Source organism: Aspergillus puulaauensis, chromosome 1, assembly GCF_016861865.1.
Source record: "Aspergillus puulaauensis MK2 DNA, chromosome 1, nearly complete sequence".
Taxonomy (NCBI): Eukaryota; Fungi; Ascomycota; class Eurotiomycetes; order Eurotiales; family Aspergillaceae; genus Aspergillus; species Aspergillus puulaauensis.
This window is the reverse complement of record NC_054857.1, coordinates 4,258,462-4,283,363: the sequence shown is the minus strand read 5'-3', so window position 1 is coordinate 4,283,363 and position 24,902 is coordinate 4,258,462. Positions and strand designations below refer to the sequence as shown.

General features: G+C 53.5%; 8 protein-coding genes across 8 annotated transcripts; 5 read left to right on the top strand and 3 right to left on the bottom strand.

Annotated features, from left to right (window-relative positions):
• Positions 1-249: 249 nt before the first annotated feature.
• Positions 250-2,793, top strand: APUU_11692A (uncharacterized protein; the record flags this gene model as incomplete). Its single annotated transcript, XM_041697810.1, has 1 exon — positions 250-2,793. The coding sequence occupies one exon, from the start codon at positions 250-252 to the stop codon at positions 2,791-2,793; it is 2,544 nt and encodes an 847-aa protein (XP_041551058.1).
• A 1,120-nt stretch (positions 2,794-3,913) lies between these two features.
• Positions 3,914-4,924, top strand: APUU_11691A (uncharacterized protein; the record flags this gene model as incomplete). Its single annotated transcript, XM_041697809.1, has 2 exons — positions 3,914-4,185; positions 4,249-4,924. The coding sequence occupies 2 exons, from the start codon at positions 3,914-3,916 to the stop codon at positions 4,922-4,924; spliced, it is 948 nt and encodes a 315-aa protein (XP_041551057.1).
• Positions 4,925-6,692: 1,768 nt separating this feature from the next.
• APUU_11690A (tetratricopeptide repeat protein) lies at positions 6,693-12,827 on the top strand (the record flags this gene model as incomplete). Its single annotated transcript, XM_041697808.1, has 3 exons — positions 6,693-7,070; positions 7,126-12,147; positions 12,195-12,827. 3 exons carry the CDS (start codon positions 6,693-6,695, stop codon positions 12,825-12,827), a joined length of 6,033 nt encoding a protein of 2,010 aa, XP_041551056.1.
• Positions 12,828-13,225: 398 nt separating this feature from the next.
• Positions 13,226-14,782, top strand: APUU_11689A (endonuclease/exonuclease/phosphatase family protein; the record flags this gene model as incomplete). The annotated part of the gene is made up of 5 exons (XM_041697806.1): positions 13,226-13,426; positions 13,506-13,762; positions 13,816-14,097; positions 14,159-14,329; positions 14,383-14,782. 5 exons carry the CDS (start codon positions 13,226-13,228, stop codon positions 14,780-14,782), a joined length of 1,311 nt encoding a protein of 436 aa, XP_041551055.1.
• Positions 14,783-15,541: 759 nt separating this feature from the next.
• On the bottom strand, positions 15,542-16,989 carry APUU_11688S (NAD(P)/FAD-dependent oxidoreductase; the record flags this gene model as incomplete). Its single annotated transcript, XM_041697805.1, has 5 exons — positions 15,542-15,623; positions 15,682-15,755; positions 15,823-16,240; positions 16,311-16,780; positions 16,843-16,989. The coding sequence occupies 5 exons, from the start codon at positions 16,987-16,989 to the stop codon at positions 15,542-15,544; spliced, it is 1,191 nt and encodes a 396-aa protein (XP_041551054.1).
• Positions 16,990-18,021: 1,032 nt separating this feature from the next.
• Positions 18,022-18,952, bottom strand: APUU_11687S (uncharacterized protein; the record flags this gene model as incomplete). The annotated part of the gene is made up of 2 exons (XM_041697804.1): positions 18,022-18,372; positions 18,425-18,952. 2 exons carry the CDS (start codon positions 18,950-18,952, stop codon positions 18,022-18,024), a joined length of 879 nt encoding a protein of 292 aa, XP_041551053.1.
• A 1,763-nt stretch (positions 18,953-20,715) lies between these two features.
• Positions 20,716-22,293, top strand: APUU_11686A (glycoside hydrolase family 76 protein; the record flags this gene model as incomplete). Its single annotated transcript, XM_041697803.1, has 4 exons — positions 20,716-20,818; positions 20,874-21,121; positions 21,194-21,652; positions 21,718-22,293. The coding sequence occupies 4 exons, from the start codon at positions 20,716-20,718 to the stop codon at positions 22,291-22,293; spliced, it is 1,386 nt and encodes a 461-aa protein (XP_041551052.1).
• A 1,239-nt stretch (positions 22,294-23,532) lies between these two features.
• APUU_11685S (uncharacterized protein) lies at positions 23,533-24,846 on the bottom strand (the record flags this gene model as incomplete). Its single annotated transcript, XM_041697802.1, has 1 exon — positions 23,533-24,846. The coding sequence occupies one exon, from the start codon at positions 24,844-24,846 to the stop codon at positions 23,533-23,535; it is 1,314 nt and encodes a 437-aa protein (XP_041551051.1).
• Between the last annotated feature and the right edge of the window lie 56 nt (positions 24,847-24,902).

Sequence of the window (24,902 nt, the reverse complement as noted above, 5' to 3'; positions counted from 1 at the left end):
AGTGCGGAGAGCCGGAGACCCCAGCCCTGTCCACTAAGCAGTCCGACTGTTCCCCGCCGGCACTTGCAGCGAGTGCAGCGTTGCTTTTTCTCCTTCCGCACTTCTCCCGTGCTTCTAGCCTTCGACTGTCCGAGATCCCGCTATCTGGCATAGTTCGACTTCGCTGTCTTGTCTCTTTCTCACTACTGTTCTTTCTCGTGCCCACTACTGTGAGCCTTCTCGTTATCCTCCTGCCAATGCCGCCTTAACATGGCGTCCTCCCACCAGGGGAACGGGTCCGCCCAGCCCAGGGCGCATCTCGCTCTCGACGATCCACCCCCAGAAAAGCGCCGATGGAGGCGTAACCGTATAGCCTGCGATTCCTGTCATGCCCGGCGCGTGCGATGCGACCGCCAGTTCCCCTGCGCGCGCTGCCTCCGCAGTGAGATCAACTGTGAATTCACCCGCGAGCGCCGGAAACGAGGCCGCATCGCACGCTCCAAGCTGGCTGAGATGGGCAAGAATAAACCCGGCGATGAAGGCTCTGAGAAGACAACACCGTCGAAGCCTGCGAATGGGCGTCCATCGGATGCCGCCGTGACGGACGTTGATGTCCTCCCTCCTCTCCAGAATGCCTCCCCGACCTCCACTTTCCATCCCCGGTCGCCGCCAACGAACGCTCCCACCGTCTCCGCACCGAGTGTCGACGAGCGCCGGTCGCAGGTCGACCCGCAGCATTCTGCGAAAAGAACCGACCCTGGAGAGAACATGACCGAGGAATGGCTCGCGGGAACACATGTATCGCCGGGCTCGTATGAGTTCCTGAATGGGCCGGGATTTGGCGAGGGTCCATTCCCTCGCATGTTCGATGTGTGGAATGGGGTCGATTTGGCCGCCTACAGTGCTGCTACTTCGCAAGGGTCAAAGGCGACAAATGGAACAGCTCCATCGGCAGCTACAGGACCCCTCAAGTATCCGGTTCTCCAGCCATTGATGCCGTTTGTCGAGGCGGCATTGCCTCGGAAGCTGGTTTTTGATCTGCTCGACTTGTATTTTACCAGCGCGTTTTCCACGCACATGCACCCCGTTTGCCATCATATTCATTGCTACGTCCTGCGCAAAGATTCCTTCCTGAGCAAGGATGCGCCGCGGCATAGCAGTCCCGCTTTGCTCTCGAGTATGCTTTGGGTAGCTGCCCTGGACGACAGGGCTTTCTCACTGCCTATTTCCCCGCCCCAGCGGAAGAGAATATGCCAATTCCTCTGCGCTCTTACACTCCGGCTACTACGACCTCTGATTCACGTTTCCTTCAAAGACCAAGGGGGCGCTGCCGCAGCGGTTGCAGCAGCTGCTGCGGCCGCCACAAATGACCCAGCGTTTGCCGGCGTTGGTCAGGAACTCCCGCCGACTACGGTCCATCACCCTTTTGAAGGAGGAGGTGATGACCGAGGACTCGTCGGACCTGCGGGATCCCTCGACGATGTCATTACTTACATCCATGTGGCTTCTATAATCTCATCTAGCGAGCAAAAGGCCGCTAGTATGCGATGGTGGCATGCTGCATTTACCCTGGCTAGAGAGCTTAAGCTGAATCAGGAGATCGAGGTTATGCCAAATGGCGAAGGACACGCTGAGGGATCGAGTCCGCCCTTTGGCTACACTCTACCTGGATGGGATGGCGCTGACCCAGGCCCCGTGTTTGACTATTCAAACCCAACTCGATCGAGTTTGAACTGTGTCTGCGACCGCCAGGAAAGCAATACCATCACCGAAGAGCATCGCGAAGAGCGACGCCGCACGTGGTGGCTTCTGTACATTATGGACCGCCACCTCGCACTCTGCTACAACCGCCCTCTGGCTCTGCTGGACGCTGAAAGCGAGGATCTCCTGCTGCCACTTGATGAGGGATCATGGCAGGCAGGCGTCATCCACAGCAACAGCCCAAAGCCCGATGGGCCCCAATGTCTGCTTTCTGCCGACAAGAACAAGCGTCGCCTGTTCCCCAACTTCATCTGCCATGACCATTCCGTCTTTGGCTTTTTCCTCCCCCTCATGACCATTACCGGGGAACTCATCGACCTGAACCAAGCGAGGAACCATCCGATGCTTGGCATGCGACTTAACGGCAAGGACGCGTGGAATGTCCATGTAAGCGAAGTTCTTCGCCAGCTCGAGATCTACAAGGCTAGTCTCACAACCTTCGCCGCGACGACGTCCGATCCAGAGGCGCCACTTTCGTCCACTTACACGCACGCAACACCCGACCAACTCCCAGCCGAGCCATCCCTCTCTCAGGCCTACGCATGGCACACGCAAACTGTAATCTCATATGCTTCGTATCTCGTGCACGTGCTCCACATTCTGCTGGTGGGCAAGTGGGACCCCGTGTCCCTGATCGAGGACAAGGACTTTTGGACCTCGTCCCCCGCATTTGCATCGACCATCTCGCACGCGCTGGACGCGGCGGACTCGGTCGACCAAATCCTCCGCTTCGATCCCGACATTAGTTTCATGCCCTACTTCTTCGGGATCCAGTTACTGCAAGGGAGCTTCCTTCTCCTGTTGATCGTTGAGCGGCTGCAGAAGGAGGCCGGGGAGGGCATCCTCAATGCATGCGAGGTGATGATCCGAGCCACAGAGTCGTGTGTGGTGACCTTGAACACAGAATATCAGAGAAATTTCCGACAGGTCATGCGCAGTGCCGTTGCCCAGGCGCGGGGGAGGCCAGTCAACCACAGCGAGATCCGCCACCGGCGCAAGGCCGTGCTAGCGCTGTATCGGTGGACGAGGAAGGGCACTGGGTTGGCTCTCTGATTTTAGGTTTCCAGCCCACCTTTGACCGAGTCGTTTGCGGGGTGCACTAATCTTAATTCGAGCCCTTCGAGGGCTATCGTCAGGTACCCTCCGGACATCCGGAGCGTATCTGTGGTGATGGCTGATCCTTTAATAGTCGATCCTAGCCGGAGTTGAAACGGCTCAAGAGATTACGTGCAATGCTTAATTAATTGCATGAATTGTGAATAGCTACCATGTAAATACACTGCTTGCTCTGGCTGTACGAGTCGCATAATCCTGTCCGGAGTAATTGTTTGTCACTGTTTCTGCAAGCGCAGTCGAGTCCTGAGTCTGGGAAGCCTCTGGATGTCCCCATGATGCGTCCCCACAATTTCCCACAGTTTCAAGCAGGGCCTGCTGCAGGATGACTCCAGAAACCAAGATCCGGCCGGACGTTTTCCCCCAGTCGGCAAGGCATCCTTTCCCCAGACAGCGCGCAGTCCGAGCCGAGTGGCTTGACCAGCGAGTCGGCTAATTCGCTTTTTACCGAGCAGCTATCAGCCGATATTTACCCAGCCTTTTCCTCACCTTGGTTTGTCCTCCACGTGAGAAATCCGGGGAAACGGGCTCGGTTAATTCCAATAATGCCTGCTGGCAGGATCGAAGGCCTGAATCTGCGACGCCGCTTCCTTGCCTACCGGAGCGACGATCGTACGGTCGCGTCTGCAGGCCTCCTTCAATTTCACGAACGTGCAGGGGAAATGGAACGAACGGACCTTGTGTGGGGAGACTGCAAGCACCGGCTTTGGGCGTCGAATCATCGCCTGTGCTCAATTTACCGAAGCACTTTCCTCAGCACTTTCCTCCCAATTGTGTCTGTACGGGGTAGTCGAGTATGGAGTAGCTCGATTGATTGTTATTTATGGGCACGGCTCCTCCTTTTAAGCTGCCCGCTCTGGGCCTGTCCACTTCCTGTCCTCATGGAGTCTGAGTCAAGCTGCAGCTTTAAATCCAACGGATACCCGATCTCGTCTGCTTCCTGTCTTTGCTCGAGCAGCTATCTTCATGAGCTAAGGTGCTGTGTTTGAACCTGCCACTGTCGACTGGATCGCAGCGATTGCACTGTTTGCTCGAACAGGAAACAAGAATATAAATCACAATGACTGAAACAAGCATGCCCTGCGATGTTCCCTGGGGCTTTGACCCTATGAATCCAGACACCGGCTTCGGTGTTGCTGGTGACGAGGAGATGTGGTATAGGAACCCCTACGGCATGAACAGCTTCGATCTGCCCCCGTGGCAGCCAGTGGATGCCAACCAGATGGCGTACGAGTTTGCTTCCCCTGCGCCGGGAAAGACGCCTTTCCAGCAGTTGTCGCCTATCCAGACAGGCGGGTTTCCCACCAGCCAGTCGGATAAGGCCTTACCAAGGTATGACGGGAGTCCGCACAAGGTGAAGAGTAGCCCTGACTCGAGCTTTTGTCTGGATAGCAGATTCGACAATCTACCACCGGATCACGGTACGCCGCCGTACTCACTCGACGACCTCCTTCGCACCGCCTCGCAACTGGCGACTGAACGCGCACTCTACATGAACATCCCTTCAAGCGCCAACCCTCACTCCCCAGCAGCAGCAGGAGTCTACCCTAACTCGTCGCCCGTTGCAGAGGCAGCTATCAGTTCTCCCAGCGCAAGTCCGAGTCACCATTCCAATGCCAGCGACACAGACGAGCACGATGTCCCGGCCATCGAGTTCCCACAGGTCTACCAACTCCCAGACAGCAACGCTGGCACCAGCTCTGCGCCATCGGGCTACTTTGCACCGATGGAGCTCCCCCGCCAGCCTGCATCCTACGATCATGTGGCCGCTGCCGCTACCACTACAGTCACGCCGCAGAGCAAAGCCCCCTCTTCCCCCTCTACTTCCAGTCTCACCCCGCTGGAAATGCCCGACGGCTCGACCCGGTTTACCGCAAACTGGCTCCCCGTTGATCCCCAGGGCGGCTTCACCATCCGCTCTCCCGCACACCACTACCACCACCACCAGCACTACCCTATGGACGTCGAACCCGATTTCATGGCCATGGACTACCACGACAACTCGCACACTAGCTACAATTACCACAATGCGTTCATCTCGCTTGACAACCTCGATGCGGGCTCTGGATGAAGCCGGGGTGTGGGCTAGCTCGAGCTCCCCCCACTCACTACGGTAACGATGAGGGGTTGGTCGGTCGGGTCGATTGGACCGCGGACGGACCACCAATCCGCAGCCCTGACTCGTCTCCTCTTCTCTCGAGTCGAGAACAACGAAAAAGGACTAGGGTAATACGCTTTAATATAAATTACTGCTTGCCACCCCTGCTAGAAATAGCCATTCCTGGAAATCAACACCGGCCTTGCCGAGAACGGAGGCAATTTACAGAAGTGGTCCGGACCACTGCACCACGCGCTTTGGCAAGCATGTCAAGTTGTGTCAATTTGATTGATTCATAGTTGACTACGGACTGGCAGTTCATTCTTGATTCAAGGACTGGTAAATTACCTAACATTTCGATGGTGGTTCGAACAACCATTTCCCTCTGGAGTCGGAGAACAGTTCCACAGAGACAGGATTTGCCGAGGTTTTTCCGACATCAACTCAACTACTCACTAAAGATGCTGTATATTTTATGAATTATGGAGATATGTGTTATGGATCAAAATGTATATATTATATTATATTCAATTTATTAATTAAAAGTTTTTGGACTGAGATATATTCTTACCTAGAGTAACTACACCCAGCGCCAGCATGATATAGGTTTGACTGTATTGTATTTAATTTTATCTCTACGATCTCATTATAAGACATTGTGCTCGGGGGCAGTGTTGATGTGAATAAGCTTCAAAATACGCTTTATAACCCCACACAACTGCAATGAGAGCATATAAACCTCGGCGCCATCTCAGCCACCCCAAATTCCTATACAATTATATAATGCTCTCCCTAATCCTACGTTTACTATCCATAGCACCCGGAATATCTGAATTCCCCACTTGCGTACTGCTCAGCGGATTTTCAACGGGCTTGCTATTTGATTTGACGCCGTAGGAACTAAGACGACTACGATCTCTGCAAGCCACCAACGTAAATGTAATCCATAAAGGCCATCTAGACAAAGCTTTTATCGGGCAACATAACGAATCCAGAATTCGCTTATTCCGCTCGGATAAGTTTCCCTGCAGGTGCGCGATAGTGTACTCTGTACCTGCGTGGGAGGCGATAAGGTAATCAACAGGTGGCGTGTGTCCTGGATAGGAACCTCGGAGAATCCAGGGCAAAGGGAAACATGATTGCATGATTGAAGCAAGGAACTGAGTCTGCGAAATGGATGATGGTTGTATACAGTGGAGCGCGAACCCCACGTGACTCGCCTCGTCTTCTCGCCTACTTCTCACCCAGATGTCTCCTCATCATCAAACTAGACTCCCCCCACACTGAAATCATCATCAATTCCCAGTGCTGTGCCCTATCCCATCAGAGAGCTACATTCAAGGGCGTTCCATGGGCCGAGCGCGCGTATCTCATCATCCTTTCCAATCGTGTCGATTTCCGGGTCCGCTCCAAGATCCGCAGGGGAGCATTCCTCGGTTGATGTCATTGACTTACCACCTCTTCCAAACTATCACCATGACACCACGACTACGCCAAACTCTCCTCCAGTTGAGCAGGAAGAGCGTCTCTCCGTATCCCACGGTGCTCGACGTGCCGGCTCTTCCAATGAGGAGCCCACGGAGAAGAGACTCATGATGTCAGGCGTTCAGGGAACTGGACTCATGCAACCGTACCGTTGTCTGGATATAACTATCTTCGAAATTCTCCGCATCTTATTACCCCCCCTTTTCTTTCCCAGGACTAAACACTATACCACCTCACCCTCCATCCATCGCACAGCATGTCCGGGTACATTGCGGCACCGTACAGCATGCCTGGAGTGGAGATCGATGCCATCGACGGCGGCGGCACCGCAACATCTCTGCCCATCTTGCGGGGTGTTGTTGACACCGTTGCCAACGAATGCCCCAAACGCCTGGGGATATCCTCTGAAGAGCTCCAGCAGAAATCACCTACCGTCGATGTATTCTTTGACGCCATTGCCGCCGAGCGATTGAGGCGCATGCCGGCCGACGGCAGCCGCATTGATAGTACTCTGAGAAGAGCGTCTCGGTTGGCCTTTGCTGTGGCGTCTCTGCGTGATGCCGTCACTAGCTTCATGGATGGCGCTGAAGAGGCGACCAAGATGGTCTGGGGAACTACGTTGCTTTTACTGGAGGTAAGGTTTATATATACATATATTAGTTTGGACGGTGTATGCTAATCGGGAATAGATGGGTATCGACAATCTCGACATGATCGATAGTATCTTCAGTCGCTATGGTCGCGTTACACTCGGCATCTCATACCTGCTCCAGCAGGAGAGCGAGTTCCAGAGCTCGAGAGCCCTGCAGCAAGAGGTTGCAGAAATCTATGCCCACCTACTGCAGTTGACTGTACATATTGCAGCGGAATACCGACAAGCTGCGCGCACTCAGAGCTGGCAACCCATGATCGAGGCCACCAACCATACGTTCTTTTACTACTTCAACCGCTTTACTACTCACTGGCGCCGGACGCGGAAGTGGACCTGGGTTGTCCTCAATTCGAAATCCGCCAAGAACCAATACGCCGACCTGGAGTCTGTTTACCAGTTTCTTGAACTGCAGGATCGCCCTTTGCAGATGCTCCTCGAAAGCCAGACCCACTCGCTTGCTGAAGGGTCGTTTTCGTGGTTTGAGCCTCATCTGACCACCTTCACCGTTGGCCCACGAAGCTTGATGCTTATCCGTGGAAACCCCGGTTCCGGAAAGAGTGCACTATCCCAATGGGCAATCGAGCGCTTGCAGGTGTCTTCGGAATATGATATTTGGAATACGATCCCCACTGTCATCCGTTCCGATGTCCCGATTACGACGCTGACCCTCAGCGTCCTCAAGGGCATCCTGATCCAGATGCTTGACTGTTGCGTAACGAGCCGCAAGACCCAAAGCGATATCATTACTGCGATTAGCGATGCCCTCGACCAGGCTGAAGTCGGCGCACCTGATCCCGAGGTTGAGAGCCTTCTGTGGGCTGCCGTCCGCACGGCTACCCAGTCCAACCTGCACTTCATGATCGTTGTTGACGGGCTGGATCAAATAAAGCATGCTAAGAGCACAGTCCCTGCCTTCCTTGAGCTTTTGCAGGACACCGTCGTCGATACACCATCTAAGCTTATTGTCTTCACGCGCCCAATGACTACAGAACAGATCCCTATCAAGGAGACCACTACCACTCACCAGATCGCGATGGATGCGTCTATTACTGCACATGATCTGCACGCTTGCATCCGCGACTTGGTGACTTATGACTCCGCTTTCTCTGGGCTGGGCTCCTCCCAGCGGGAATCATTGGTCTCCTCCATTGCAACTCGCTCTCAAGGCTGCTTCATTTGGGCTCAGCTGGCTGTTGAGGCATTGCGTTCCCAGCCCACGTATAATGATATGAACTCAGCAGTCAACCAGATCCCGAACAACCTGGGTGGCCTTATTGATTTCCATCTGCGCAACACCAACCTCCAGCGTCCTGGCACCGGTAGCCTCCTTTCTTGGCTTGCGGTATCGGAACGTCCGCTTCGCCCTCAAGAGGTTGAACAACTCCTTGCCGTCGACTCCCAGACGTTCAGGGCTACCGCTCGGTCTGGTAAGCTTGACCGTGAAGTCTTCGAACCACTTCGACGATTGGTTACACTGCGCGATGGGTTCATCACTTTCCGTCATCCTTTGATCCGTGAGCATATCCAGGCAAGGTCGCAAATGAAGCAGGAGGTTTCTTTCAGCCTCGCGGATGCCCACCATGACCTCTTGGTCCGCTCTCTGTCATGGGTCCGCCGGAATCTGACGGATGAGATTCCTATTTCCTGGGATAAGATGCCTGTCCTTGCACGAGACCGCTATCTCGATGCCCATGTTCTGCTGGAGTATGCCGCTCGCTACTGGCTATCCCACATGCTCTCATCAACCATGGCCTCGGGAGATAAACTCTCCTACACAACGGCTTTCCAGCAGGCCATGCCTGATTCGATTCTGTTTGCGCAGCTCGAGCTCACCAACAAAGAGTCTGAGTTCAGCCGATCTAGTATCGTCGAGCTGTACCGCCTCGCCGTGGCAGTGCGCCGTCACGTCCTCGGCCCTGACTCGCCGGCTGTCTTGCAGGGCCTCATCTTGAGTGCTCGCGCTGCAGACCGCGCTCAGACACCCTGGGCTAATGACCATCTCTACGAGGCATGGACCCGCAGCCGCACCCGCCTGGGTCCGACGGATAAGATCACTCGCGACCTTGAGCAGCTTCTCGTTGCCACCCCTGAAGGTGCCGGCCGAGCGGGCCGTGCAGCTGGCCTCAAGACAGACGCGCTCCGCGGTATGACACTGGACGGGTGGGATTCGTCCGACATTAGCTTCACCCAACGCCTGCAGTACCTCGACCGACTGGTGGGGACATACCGCGGGGAAAACAAACCCGACGAAGCGTATGCGGTTTCCAAGCAGTTCTACGGCCAGACTGTCAAGTCGTACGGGCCTTACTCATCGGAAACGTTGGCCGCTGCTGAATACCTCAGCAACAACTTCAACATCACTCCTCCGGACGACCTGGCTTTGGAACTTGCACGCACCAAGTACGAGACTATGGTCCGCTCTATGGATGTTTCGGATCCCCGTCGCGTGGCCTACTCCCTTTCGCTCGCTAAGATGTATGAGGAATATTCCAAGCCTAACAAGGCCGAGGAAGTTCTGTCTAGACTCTGGCTGAGCCTATCCACTCCGGATAGAGAGAACAGGACCCCGTGGGATCAAAAGACAAAGGTTGTTTTCTACTATTCCAAGTTCCTCGAGCGCCAGCGTCGCCCTGATGAGGCCGCTATTCTCCTCCGCCAATTGTCAGCCGAGCTGGAGGCAGATGGTGGTGTCAGATCTGCAGAGATGGCCGAACGCGCGCAACTGCTGCGCGTGGAGGCCCGCGAGATGCAAATCTACGACATGGATCGTGCTTTGGGAATCCAACTGTGGAAGTACTACAAGTCCACCAACAAACAGTATCATTCCGATGCAGTCGGCCTAGCCCAGACTCTTACCAGGGGAGCTATCCCGACCGAGGGACATGCCACTGATGCCATGGGCAACCTCTCCCTGGAAGAGAGCAAGATGCTTCCCGAATGGCTTGATAGCATCGCCTACGCAACAACCGGAGAAAAGCGTCTGCGACTTCCCCTTCTTCAGCTGTGCCACCAGCTTGCACGTCAGCACATGCGTGATGAGCAATGGCGTCAGGGGAATGACTGTGCTACCGCAGTCCTCAAGCACGCCTGGCCTACCTTTGAAGACCCTACTTCCAAGGCGAAGTTCTCTGAGGAGGAAGCTCCTTTGATGGCGAACCTGGCCCAGGACCACGCTTACTGCCTTTTCCGCCGCTTGGATATCCCTACCGCCAGCGTCGTCTATGGCAATGCCTTCAAGGCCGCTATCACCGCGGACCAAGTCGCAGTGCCATCAGTCACCGCTGTCGTCAAGACTGTGGTGGACTTTTACGAGAGCACTTACCAGTTTGACAAAGCCCTTGTTCTGCTTCGTCAGGTCAGCGAGTTCTTTGGTTCGCGTCTTGGCGAGAGCGACAAGCACACGCTTGACAGCCGGTACTACGAGGGTGACCTTGCTCTCCGGTTGGACCGCCGTCTCGAAGCCGAAAACAGCTACCGCCATATCTACCGTGCTTGCATTCGGGATGGCAAGATCTCGTCCAACGGAGTGCGTGCTGCTGTGGCCCTGCTCAGTCTCTACGAACAGGACCAGCAGTGGGAGTCGGCTCTCGAGGTGTACCGCCACTTGTGGCCTACACTCGTGCGCTTTGACGAGAAGGATGGCTATGACCGCGCGCTCCTTGAAGGACTTCTTCCCAAGACATACACTGGTTACATGGCTGTCCTGACGCACTCTGCTGTCAAGGCTGGATATGCCGAGCGCCAGCAGCTTGCGTCGGAACACCAGCAGCTCTGCCGCAAACTGTACGGGCCAACTCACCCTCGAACCCGTGATGCTACTCTCTTGTTGGCGGGACTCTCCTCCGAGAGTGACCGTCACTCGGGCGAGGCTCTTCACTTGTACCAGCAGGTGCTGAACACCCATGATTGGGTTCCGCAGACCGAAGCCTCGCGTTCGCTGCCAGAGATGAAGGATCCTCTTGTCATTGACATCAAGCACCGCATGGCACAGCTGTACCTGCGTCAGAATCTCGCGACTCCCGAGGCGCGCAGACTCTACCAGGAGGAGCTCGCGCTGTCCAAGCAGCACCAGGGTCTATCGGCTCCTACTACACTGCTGTGGCTGCGTGAAATTGCTCGGATGTACGCCCACAGCGGCTCCGCTACCTCGCGTCAGCAAGGCGCTCAGATCCTCAATGACCACGTTGACGAGGTCATCCGTGTGACTGCCAACCAGGGGACCTTGGTTGACCGTGGTCATAAGCTGGCCGAGATCTACCTGGAAGCCGGATACATTGACGAAGGCTACGCGCTGATCAATGAACTCCACCAGAAGGTCATCCAGGAGACACCAGCTGCCCACCGCCAGGCACTGGATGAGCACCGACCCGCTGTCTTTGTTGCTGCGTTCGAGGAAGTCTTTGGCAAGCGCCAGTCCTCGCGCGAGATCCTTGACGAATTGTCTCGTGAGGGACAGATCTACAGCAACTTCCAGCAGAGCTTGCTTAGCCACGACCTCATGCCAACATTGGCAAACGGCGAAAAGCTTAGCCGGCTCCAAGCCCACCAGAGGCACACCACCGCGGCAAAGAACACCGACGACCAGCTGTACCAGTACTTCTGCAACACCCTGTCTGTGGCACGACCGGCACGCTCCAAGGACGTCGTCCATGTCTTCTACAGCTTGTGCCGACGTCAGAGCATCAACGAGGACTACAATATCAACATCGTCACTGAGACCACCGGGCTTGTTCGCGACCTCTGCAACTCGTCCCGCTTTGACGATGCGGCTATTGTCACGGGCGTGTTCCACTCGTGGGGTCATTTGACTGACAGCCTGCGAACGCCGGAGACCATCTTCACTTCTATTAAGCTCTGTCTGTATTTGAGCGGATACCAGACTGCGAAGTGCTCGGACGAGGCAACAGCCAAGAGAATGGCCGTTGAATCCGAGCTGCTCCTCCAGAGCGTCATGAAGAATGCCAAAGAAATCCCACTCGAGTTCTCCGAGTTGCCGTTTGCGGAGCTCAACGACCTCATCACTGTTCTTGGTGAGCACGAGATGTTTGAAGACCTTGAGGTATGTCACATCCTTCCAAGTCGTATAACTGTAAGCTAACTGTATAGGCCATTCTCACCGAACTCTGGACCTCCCGCATGATCCAAAAGACCTGGTCCCTGTCCGCCGTGGTCTGGATCGGCCGACGCCTCGTCGAGACCCGTTTCTGCCGCGGGCGTGTCAACGCAGCTACCCAGCTGGGCAAGGACATCTGCTACAACCTCCGACAGGTCTGGGGCAACTGTGATCCCGTCACTCTCGAGATCAACAAGTTGCTCTCTGGCTTGTACACCGCGTCCGGGAACTACCTCGGCGCGGCGGCACTGCACGAGACCGCACTCTCCGAGCTGCTCAACAGCGAGGAACACTCCCAGGGCGGCGCCGTCGACGCAGTAACGCAGCACCTCGAGCTGCTCCAGCACGCGCAGATGCGCCTGGCAAAGGAGGGCCAGAGCGCGGCTATCGACGCGGCGACCGCGCAGGAGCGCGTGCAGCAGGTCGCGACCAAGTTCGGGCTGCCGATTGAGCGGCTAGAGGTTGCGACGGCCAGCGACGACGTGGGCATGTGGCAGAAGCCCCGCCGGTTCAGTCTGGATATGGGCGATGCAGAGAAGCATGAGAACCACCTGCGCCAGTCGAGCGGGTCCGCGCTGCTGTCCGGTAATGCGGGCGCAAAGCGGATTTCCATCACGGCGCTGTAATGTAGTAATAATACCTTGTTATCCTGTTTGATATATATAGTTTTGTTCCGCTAGTCTAGTTTAATTAATTCATTGACACTAATATCCTCGTTGTGCTGCTTCCACCATGTGTAACTGGCTACTGTAGCTGGCTACGACACCAACATCTCGTCATCTCCGCCTATAGAAGATCGTCAACCGCAAACGTGGCGCGTGGATAAATTAGCACCGACTCTTCAAACTAACCGGAACTAACCTGCCTAGCAGCCCATTAGCTGCGGAGCAATGCACCGACACAGACAAGGCCGGTCCGCACGTCAATTCCTCCTGCAGACTATAAATATGTATGGGCATCTGCCCTGTCGATCGGCTGTATTTCCGAGACCATCATTCTTTCTTTTTACAACAAGGCACGCAAGATGAGATCTACCGCTCTTCTGTCTCTGCTGAGCCCAGCTCTCGCTGCCACATCCGGCACATTCAACGTCCTCTCCTTCAACGTCGCCGGCCTCCCCGAAATCATCAACGGCAATGATGTCCCAGGCGATAAGACCGAGAACACCAAGATGATCGGCGAGCGGTTCGCTGAGTATGGCTACGACGTTATCCATGTCCAGGAGGTACTCTCTCTCTCTCTCTCTCTCTCTCTCTCTTTTCATAAAAATGGCAAATAGAAGATGTAACAAGTAATGAATGTAGGACTTCAACTACCACGCTGCCCTCTATGAGACAGACACCCACGCCTTCCGCACCGCAACCTCGGGCGGCGTCCCCTTTGGCTCGGGCCTGAACACCCTCTCCAACTATGACTGGATCGACTTTGAGCGTATCAAGTGGGAGACTTGCTCCGAGGCGAGCGGGGCCGATTGTCTCACGCCGAAGGGGTTCACGGTTATGCGGGTGCGCTTTGAGGAGGGTGTTTATGCGGATTTTTATAATTTGCATGCTGATGCTGGGTATGTTTCTTCACTTATGCAGATAGCAATGGCAATGCTAATGCGGTGTGCAGCTCCGAAGACGAAGACGTAGAAGCCCGCAGCGCAAACCTGCAGCAGGTGGCGGACTACATCGCCAACTACTCCCTGGGCAACGCGGTTCTTGTCTTCGGGGACACGAACGCGCGGTATACATCGTCTGGCGAGAATGTCCGGGTCTTCGAGACACAGGAGGATATGGCGAATCCGTGGGTGGAGTTGGTTCTGGATGGCAAGCAGCCTGAGGAGGGCATTGATGCTATTATCTGTGAGAATCCGTCGACGGTGAAGACTTGTGAGACTGTTGATAAGATTTTGTATTTCCCTCCCCCTTCTCCCTTTATCCTGATTGCGGTTCTCGATTCTGACGGACAGTAGCTACCGTGGAAGTCCAGCCCTAACTCTAAAGGCGACATCGTGGGCCTACGAGGATGAGAAGTTCCTCAATAACGGATCCATCCTCTCAGACCATAACCCGATAGCCAGTGACTTCAGCTGGACGAAGTCAGACTCATTCCGGCTAAGTGACCTATACGGTGGTCCTCACGGGTAAGCCCTCCAAGCCTATAAGATATACTAGGCAGCCAGCTGAACGGAAAAAGCACCTGGTTCAACGACCTCCTCAACCTCCCCACCACGAGCGGTCTCAAAACAAGCACGATCTCGCTCTCCGGCGAAAACCGCGTCGACAGTATCTCGCTCACCCTGTCAAACGGGGACACGATCACGCACGGGGGCTCAGGCGGGACAGCGCAAGAACTCACCCTTGCTGACGATGAGTACTGGACAAAGACCCGGCTCTGCCAGGGGAAGTATAACGACCACACCCGGATTTTCTATATTGCCGTTACTACGGACCAGGGGAACTCGGTTAGCGTGGGCAAGGAGACGGATGAGTGTGTTGAGTATGAGGCGGAGGATGGCTGGGGGGTTGTTGGGGCTTGGGGGAGGAGTGGGGATGAGGTTGATAGGTTGGGGGTTGTATATGGGCCGGTTGTGTAGGTATCCATTGCAAGTGTAGTGAAATTAAGGTTGATCCCTCGTCTGATATTACAATTTCATACAATGCAGCTGAGACAGCCCCACAGACGTTGAAATAAGCATAAAACATGATGGAGCTAAGCCCACTGTCTGAGGCGCCTCTTTATCATTAAGGAACAAGCTGGCATCCACCGACGTATCTTGATTGCACCTTCCTTGTCAGAACAATGCCCCTTCCTCTTAGTTACACAGTCAAAGCCGTACCTTCCTGTTCATCTGTAGTCGCACCTTCCCTGTTTGGTAGCCCTATACAGGGAAAGAGCTACCGACAGACTCACCAGTCGTGCCTGCCTTTGTTGACCCGCTTACATATTGCACCTTCCTGATTAAGCTCTTCTAATTATACACTGCATATACATAAAGTCTATTTCCCCAATGTCCGAACTCGGATTTACGGATTTACGGAATTACGGGAATGTGGTACACATCCCGATCCCGATGACAATGCCGCGTTTGAGTATTTGCCACTGCCGTAATTCTAATGGTGCCTAGATGCTTATCTGGTTCTTGAGAGAAGTTGTTCGTTCTGTAAAGGAGATGCAGACGCAGTGTATAGCGCTATGATCTGATAATGGCTGTTTTATTGCACGCGCATTGTAAAGATTTAGGAAATGAATGGAAGGGTTGTATCAGGGTATCGATCCGAGTTAATTCAATCTAAAAGAAAACGCACTCTATATACAAACGAGATTATTCACAATGGTGGCTGTGGTAGATCGTCTACAGATGATACTGTCGCGCATCATTCACACTCACTCCTAGTCTCTCCCACCATCCCTCAACGCCCATATCGTCTCGACCGCTAAACACATAATTAGCATAGAATCTCAGAAAAAAAAAGAAGAAGGCGAAGAACATACTCATCCCGCTTTATAATGGTTGGCTCCGTCTGACCCTCCGCCTCATTCGGATTGCGGAAGACAACATTATCTTTCTATATTCACTTGTTAGCCAGCTTCATCACCAAGAAGGGGGTGGCGGCATAAGGAAGCAAAACATACCGATCCCAAGGTAAGGTGAATACCCGCCGGCTGCCTCGGAAACTCCTCAACGGGCTCCCTGCCTTCAATCATCGCCTGGACATTCTTCACCACAGTAGCTGCCTGTGCGGCGCCGGGTCTCGCGGCCTTGCGCAGCCCTGTGTCTGCGATATCCCCGACAGCGAAGAGATGCGGGTATTTCTGGTCGAGGAACTGCATTGTCGGGCGGATGCGGATGAAGCCGTTGTCTGGGTTAAGGAGGGATTCTCCTGAGGTGGGAAGGTCAGTGATGAGAGTGTTATTTGGTGTTTGGCCGGTGGCTAGAATGACAAAGTCGTATTGGGAGGGGAGTGCGGTGCCGTCTGTGAGGTGGACGGGGAATGGGGTGGTTGACGGGAATCCGGTCTCGGGGACTTTGATTCGCGAGCCGGTGATGAATCTGGATGAATTTGTTAGTATTCAAGTTCAAATATAGAACAGTTGTTCAGATGAAGGTGGACGGGACGCACTTGATCCCCAAATCGTCAAAGCGCTCCTTGATCAGCTCGTGCAGCTTGGAGTGATACTGCGGCATGAGATACGGCCTTGATTGCACGACGGTGATTTCTTTTTCCGGGTAGTATTCCTTCATATCCGTTGCCATCTGGACGCCCACTGCACCGCCGCCAGCAATCAGGATCGACTTTGAGCGCTTGATCTCCGCCTGGTGGTTTTGGAGATACGCAACAGAGGAGACTTTGTCGTTGTCTCTCATGGCCGCTGGCTCGGACAGGCGCGTCCCTGTCGCGACGACAAGGTATTCGAATGGGATTTTGCCAGATCCATTCCATTCACGATCCAAGTTGACGTGGTGGGGTTGCACGGAAAGGACGCGGGCTTGGATGACAGTGTGGTTTGTTGGGGTGGAAATCGAGGAAAATAAGCCGGAGTATGGAATGAAGGCTTTGTGTTCGTGGCCGGGGAGGATGGCAAACCGAGGCTGTTCATTACATTAGCGATTGTGTAAAAGATAAAAAGAAGTGGTATTGACGTGGTTCGTACAAATGCGAAGAGGTGGTGGAAGTGGCTATGGGGCTCGATCAGGAGGACGCGGTGTGTCTTGGGGACAACCCTTGCGAGCTCCTGGGCGGTTGACTTTCCGACGTACGAACCCCCGACAACGATGATGTTTTTGAATGCACTAGCCATGGTTGCAACTGAGATATAGCATGGTCGGCACTGGGGGTGTTTCTACGGTGTATATATGGACAGGCGGAGTAATCATTATCCCCCCGGTTCGGCTGTGGGGCTCGGGTTTCTTATCTGATCCGGATTATCTCCGGCCGATCTCGGAGCTAGCAGTCCCAAATCCGAGCAATTCCAATATAACCAGCAGATGAGATGAAGCCCCAGGAGGTATGATATAGACAGATAGACTGAGCGAACATGCAGGATCCTGCACGGTGAGGAATCCACCGGAACCGCCGAAACACCGAAACACCAATCTAAAAACCAAAAAAAGTGCTCGAGACTGGGAGAGTGTAGCTAACTCACGTCAGCCCTTGAAACCGCTCGTTGCAGACAACGCATCTCCAGATTCTGAAGATCAACCCTTCCAATCAGTAAGAACCGCAGTCCCTTGGTTTCGGGAATTCGGCCAGTATGCCCACCCCATCTTTCTTTGATCCCGAAGAACCATGAAGGCATCGTTAGCATACTGGCCGAATTCCCGAAACCAAGGGACACTAGGAAGAGGAGCGAGCTTGAAGATTAGTTGAAAAGAGGATTTTATGAGATGGAAATTGGTAGCGGACAAGCGCAGACTCTTATACCTTCTGCCCTTTGTTCTCAGGACCATAGCAGGTTTGAAGGTCGCAGCCAGCTCACCAGCGTGAAATGGGTCTATATTTGGCTCAGGGGGGTTGAGACCGCAGGTTACTCAGGAACAATCAAGAATTCAATTTCAAAGGATTTAAGTAGGAAGGTTCACAGAAGTTAAACAGCAATGGAACAGTTTCAGGCGGTTGATGAATTGAAATGTCTCTCGCCGGGGCTGAAAAGGTACTCAGCAAGGCCCACATCAAACAAGGCTGTCCTACCTCAGTCCGGCAAGAAAAAGCAAAGAAATAGTCAAAAGTCAAAATAGCCCAATCCAGCGCCAATCAGATGTGGGATAAAATCATTCACATCAGCTTCAGTGGATAGGACAAAATGTAAACCCGGTGCGCATCAGCTGCAGCCCTAAGTCGATCTTCCCTGGTCTTCCGGCAGCGTCACAACATTATCGTCGGCAGCAAGACGGGGCAAAGGCGGAATATCTTTGCTCTGGGGCAATTCAGCAGCAAGCAATCGCTTGCGAAATCTCAAGAGCTCGAAAAAACTAGCTCCTGGGGGCAATGCCTCGCGTCTCTCTTGATCCAGGGACCCGTGCATGGCAGCCCAAACAGGCTTAAACTCTGGCCTGATGTTGTCGCTGATTTCTGTATACACTGGATCTTCAAGTGATTCATACAGAGACTGGGACATATCTTCGAACGATGAGTCAACTTCATCCACACTATTCCAGTAGAGACAGCAGAGTAATACCAAGGCCTAATAACGGTAAGCCCAAGCCGGCAATATATGTTGGCCGGAAACTACGTACCTCGTAGAGCTTTGCTGGTCTTAGAGACTTGATTGGGTAAAGCTCAGTCCATGGGCCCGTACTAGATCCCCTGTCCGATCGTCCAGGTGGTAGGTCGAGATCAGTGGATAGTATGAAGCTCTCATCAGCAACAGGTCCGAGGGCGATCTCTGGCAGCCACCAGAGAATGCTGGATTTGGTATATAACCGGAGGACCGTGTAATAGCTCCACTTGTGCTGAAGATGGAAATGCCGCTGGGAAACTATATGATACCTGTTTTTCGCACACACCCGTTCTGCTACCTCACGACTGATGAAATGCTCACCCGTGACAGGATCCAAATAGTTCGATGCGTGCAAACTCGACTCCTTATCTGTTTGTAGCTCAGGACAAGCCGGGTCGGTGCATTGAGGAATTCTGGCCGATGCAAGAGCAGCCGTAGCAGCCTCAAGTTTGGCGTCAGGAATGGCGAGCTCAACTTCCTTTTCAAGAGTCAGAATGATCCAGATATTTAACTTCCGGGAATGTTTCACTTGCAGGAAAGCCATAATGCCTACCGACCAAGCCAACAGCCCACCATCCCTAAAGCATGTTGGGTACCTGCGCTCTGTCCAACACCTCAGCAGCATATGCTGCGGGCTTGCAGCCCACATTATAGCTAGACGTGGATTCGGGTGTAAAGTACGACATTGCGTGTAATATATATGTATATATATAATATATGAGAAAAATAAGAAGTATGTATTTGAACTCTCATTTTGTAGGGGCGACACTCCTCCCCTTTTCAATTCCATATCCAAACGCCCGAGCCTATACCCATGGATCGTAGAGTGCCCAACTCGACAATGAGATCGAGCTGACTTCTTTACAGGCCCGGGAACTACAGAATCGTCTTCGGGGCGGACTTTAGTGTCAGACGATCTTCTTGGCGGGTGCTCTTTGTCTAGACACATCTACATGGCAGGGAGATTTATTTTTTTCAGTTTTTATGGTTGGATCAGAGTGATTCCTTTGTACGAGAGATATCATCTTTACCATGAATCGAGAGCGCCCGAGACTAGGAATGGACTGGTGTGCAGAGTGGAGTACTGTGCAATCGCAGTCAGAGCCTGGCTGAGAAGGAAGGATTTTTTGATTAGATTACGATTCAACAGCTATTGACAGTAAAATTGTTTGTTTCGTGTGCTGCCAGCTCTTCGTAGTCTAACTCTCCTCTGTCTCTGAATTTATTTGGCTGAGAGAGTTATTGCTGATGGATAAACGGCGATGAGGGCAAAGGACGGCGGCCACCTTTCCCCTCCATGTCTCAAAGCTCGTTCCGTGGTAGATGAAAATTCATCTTGGCAGATTTGAAAGGAGATGAAGTACCATCAGTAAACCTTAACAGTGGAAATGAAAGAAAATCCCGGTGAATAATAGTGGATACGAGCTTCGTGGCGGGCAAGGGAACAAAGAGCTTGGAGGAGACTCATGGAAGCCATGTCTCGGGGCAGTCAAAGAGGACTATTGGAAGGTTCTGGAATGGCGACAGAAGTGCCACAAGTGACTGTCAGTGGCCTTGTCTTGGGCAAAGGTCTATTCTAGGAGACCTGATGTAGATCCTGCCTGTATACATCTGCTACTTGGTTGACAGATTCTCACCGTCTTTCGGTTTGTCTGTAAAAGCAGGGATTCCAGGGCGTGTTCGTCCCCAATTTAAATGGTCATAACGCTTGATTACTGGATTACTTGAGAACTTGAGAACTTGATATACGGGAAACCCAGTCCATCGCAGCCTCAGGCAGCGTGCCAAGAATAGTACAGAGTCAGTAAATTGCAGCCTCAGGCAATGCCAAGAATGCGGCCTTGATGCCTCAGCGGAAGCGACGGAGGTCACGGGAGGCAAAAGCTGCTGCCTGATGACTAAGCTCCCCTTTCCAGTCCGCCTTTGGAAGAATTCCTTCACTGCAATTAATCAAGGGAGAACTTGGAACAAACTAGGCCGGACTGTGACTGGTCTGGCCTTGGCTGGACTCCATTTGTGCAGACTCATTGAAAAATGCCCCGCTCCTGTTGGACAGAACCGCAAGCCCAGCGCTGCGCCTGGCTTGGCGCATGCTGGGCAAGGGGCGTTTGTGCGTTTCGCGGGGCCTGATTTGCGGGCTATCTTTAGCTGCTTTATAGGGGTCTGCGTGCTGGCACTTGGCCGGATCTGGTGGGATTTCTCTTAAACCTCACGCCAAACGAGCCTGCTCAGCTTCTTGCATTTCCCAGCTCTGCGCCGCTCTCGCCCGATTATTATCTCTGCTCAGTGCTCAGTGCAACTAGAAACATGCGCTGGGGCTCTGTGCTGTCCCTCAGTGGGGCCGCCCTGGTGTTGCTGCTCCAGGGCCAGCCCGTCCTATCAACTATCGAGATCCAGCCTACTTCCATTGGTATGTGGCTGTGTGTTCCGTCTTGTTGTATCGGACCCTCGCTGACCATGCTCAGACTCGCTCACGGAGGCTGGTGAGACCCTCACCGACCCAATGTGGGAGTTCTACCTGCAGAACCAGACTGAAGGCATTCCCGGAAAGCTGACCGACACCTGGTATGTCGCCGGTGCGATGTTCATGACCATGATCCAATTCTGGCACGTGTCTGGCTACGACAAGCACAATGAAGTCATCTCGCATGACATGATGTTCCAGTCCGGCAGAAACTTCGACTACTTTGACTCCAACTACAGTCAATGGCTGGTGAGTTTTCTATATCATTGTCTGCAGACAGACGTATAGGACTATCTCAGGCAGATCAACTAACTTGTCCAGGGTAACGATGACCAAATGTTCTGGGGTCTCGCTGCCATCACCGCCTCGGAGACTGGTTTCCCAGAGGTCGAGGACAAGGAAAAGCCGACGTGGACCTCCCTGGCCCGCGCCGTCTTCACCATGCAGAACGACCGCTGGGACACAGAGAAGTGCGACGGTGGCATCACCTGGCAAATCCACCCCTGGCAGGCCGGCTACACGCTGCGCAACTCCATCTCAAACGGCGGGCTCTTCCAGCTCGCCGCCCGGCTGGGCCGCTTCACGCGCAACGACACTTATATCGAAGCGGCCGAGAAGATCTGGGACTGGTCCGAAGCGTCGCCGCTCATCCAGCCGAAGAGGAATTGGTTCGTTGCCGATTCCACCTCGGGCGACAACAACTGCAAGGACAGCGGCGACATGCAATGGTCCTACAACTACGGCACCTACCTTGCCGGTGCCGCTTACATGTACAACTACGTACGGGCCCCTCTGTTCTATCCCATCCCCTCATTGATACCGAACCAAGCTAACATAACAACCAGACCGAAGACGCCAAATGGCGCAAGCGCACAGAAGGTCTCCTCGGCCGACTGACCACAGACTTCTTCCCGAAGCAATACGACGGCAAAATCTTCTCCGACTACGCGTGCGAACCCAAACAAACCTGCGACCGCAACATGCTCAACTTCAAGGGCTGGTCGGCGCAGTGGATGGCCATGGCCGCGACCCTAGTGCCCGAGCTGCGGCCGCAGGTCGAGGCCAAGATGCAAAGTTCCGCCGTGGCAATCGGCACCTCGTGCGTCGGCGAGTCCGAGGGTCTGAAGAACCTGTGCGGCTCGCGCTGGTGGGGCGCCAAGTGGGATGGGATCAAGGGGCTGGAGGTGCAGCAGGCCGCGCTCGGTGGGATTACGGCGAATCTGATGCTGCTGAGTAGTGCGTCGGCGAAGACGATTGACACGAATCCCGATGCGAAGGAGGAGTATCTGGATACGAGCGAGGACCCCAGCGGCGAGCTGAAGCCGATTTCGACGGGGGATCGCGTCGGCTCGTGGATTCTGACTGTGCTTTGGGGGGCTGGAATTGTGGCTGCTGGGTGGTGGTTGATGAAGCAGCAGTAGTCAGTAGCTTGTTTTATTATGGTCGGTGAATACATAGGCGTCATTTACATTCTATATAACTGAATAACTTACCCTTGAATATCTTGAATGCCTGATAACTGAATAATTCAACATCTTGAATATTGAATATCTCGATACCCGAATACCTGGTGACTTCAATACCTTCGACCGGATAACGCAATACAATAAAAACCCGCTATACCACACGCCAGTCTCATTTCATTCGCTATAGCCAAGCTTTACTGGTAACAATCTGACGACATCACAGTGAACCTCCAGCCAATCCTGTCCAGTCCAGCCATTCTGTCTAATCCAGCCCTGATTTCACTGACATCACCGACATCACCGACCTCACTCACTAACCAACTAAGATAACGAGTTAGTACGGTACGAAGTCTACCCCCGTCCAATAAGCATAAGCATAAGCCACAGCGGAAGCTCCCGAATAGGACAGGGAGATGATCAACAAAAAAGCCGCAAAGTAAAAACCGGAAAAACATCCGTAAAACACTAAAACAATAGAAAATCTAAATATAAACAAGGTTTTTTTTTTTTTTTCCCTCCTGACTAGACAGAATTTTTATCTGAATTGCCTTTTATCTCAACTACGGTAGAGGGACGCGCGGCGTGAAAAGAAAAGTGAAAAAACAAGAAAACAACAATCAAAGGGCCCGGGTGACCGGCTAACTGACTGCGATGATGCAGGCAATCCTAATCGGGGTTATATCGAATCTTCCACGAATCTCTGACATTGACGTACTTCGTCACCTACCGGATGATAGGCTTACGCGTCACAACTTTATTACATCTCTCGTCGTCAACATTTGAGAAGAAGGATAGCATTCAAGAAGTACGAATATGAATGTTGGTCTAACATTCGCTAGTCTCGTTAAGATAGACAAAGTAAGTGTAATCACCAGCAGGAAACGAACGGAGAAGGTGGGCCAAAAACGGTGATACAAGATAATAAAGATATAGACGTGCACAAAGGCGGTCTTCGCCGGGAATAACGAATATTTGCATTAGCGGACCATGATATATTCTTCCCATAAAAATGTAAGCCCTAAAGGATGACCGGACAACAACACCAACTCCAAACACAACACCGGCTCCAAGAACGCCAGAATAGCAGAAAAACAAGCCCAAGTTTCGATCCAAATTGGTGGGCGCAGAGGAAATTAGTGAGTAGAAAAGAAGAAGTAGAAAAGTAAAACAGACTGCAGGGTATCAAGCCTCCATCTAAACGTCCTCGACATCATGCGGCGCATCCTTGTCTTCGTCGCCGTGTTCAGCGTCAACCCCATCATGCACCTGCTGCGAGTCTGCAACACGAGAAGCCTCGCACATAGCCACCTTCAACTTCAACATATGGATCTCGTCTGCCATTTGCTGCAGGCGCGCAATTGCGCCCGCGAGAACCCCCGCCTTGGATTGTGAAGCCCGCTGGCCGCCCTTCTTTTTTACAGCTGCCTCGGCTTCTTGGTCTGAAGGTGCGATTTGCGAGTGCACTTTATCCTCCGAACCTGGACAAGAACCCCCGGCGACCGGAAAAGAACAGGCCGATCTACTGATAGCGGAATCGAGCTGGAGATATTTGGCATTGAGGTTATGCCGGTATCTCTTCTCGACGGAGTTATGCGATTTGCGCCGCTGGGCATGGCGGGCCTCTTGTTCGAGTTCGGCGTTGGTCCGCGGTGATGCGTGCGACTCTAGCCCTGGCACTGGGCCTGAGATCCCGCGGCCGTACTGGGCCGGTGTATACCGGTTGCGGTTGCTGCGGTTGTTGCAAATGATGCGGTTGCTGCCAGGCCTGGGGGACATCGGGTATGGAGCTGGTGCATGCTGAAGGTGGATTTGCACCGGCATCGGGCTGGTGAACCCCATCAGTGGCGCTTGCATGGACCCGAACGAGTGTATTGTGCCTGGGCTGTTGCTGTCGATGTCTAACGACTGTGCTCTGCTGAGGTCGCTGCTTCCGAGGCCGCCCGAAGAACACTGGAACCAGGCTTGTTCGTGGTTGCTCGAGGGGTACTCGTCTGTGTACGTTGGCACCCCTGGTAGACCCTGCAAGCCCTCGAGGCGGTTCATCTGTGGATCCATCATGTCCGGCATAGTACCATCTGGCACCATCCCATTGGAGATCATATCGTGCGGCAAAGCCCCCTTGGAAATCAAATCGTGCGGCATAATCCCGTTTGGAATAGTCCCATCTGGCATGAAGCTGTGTTGCATGTTTTCAGTTGGAATGGCGCTCTGTGGCAGCGTGGACTCTGGCAAGCTGAGCAAGTCAGCCATGGAGACATCCGGTGTCATGATTTCCGATTTCATCGACAAAGGACTCTCAGACATCGAAGGGTCAAGCTGGGGTGCCATGTCCTGCTGGTAGCCGCTGAGAAGAGCCTGCTGGGGGACGAATGGACTGGCAGGGAAAGCAGGAGCAGGACCAGAAGGACCAGCAGGGCCAGCAGGACCAGCAGGCGCAACAGGACCAACAGGCGCAGCAGCACCGTGCAGCTGCAAATTCATGTTATTGCCAGGAGCCCTGGGACTCATTGTGATGGGAAAGCCAGGAAAGATAGAAAATTTAGAAAAGTCTTCCAGCTGGAGGT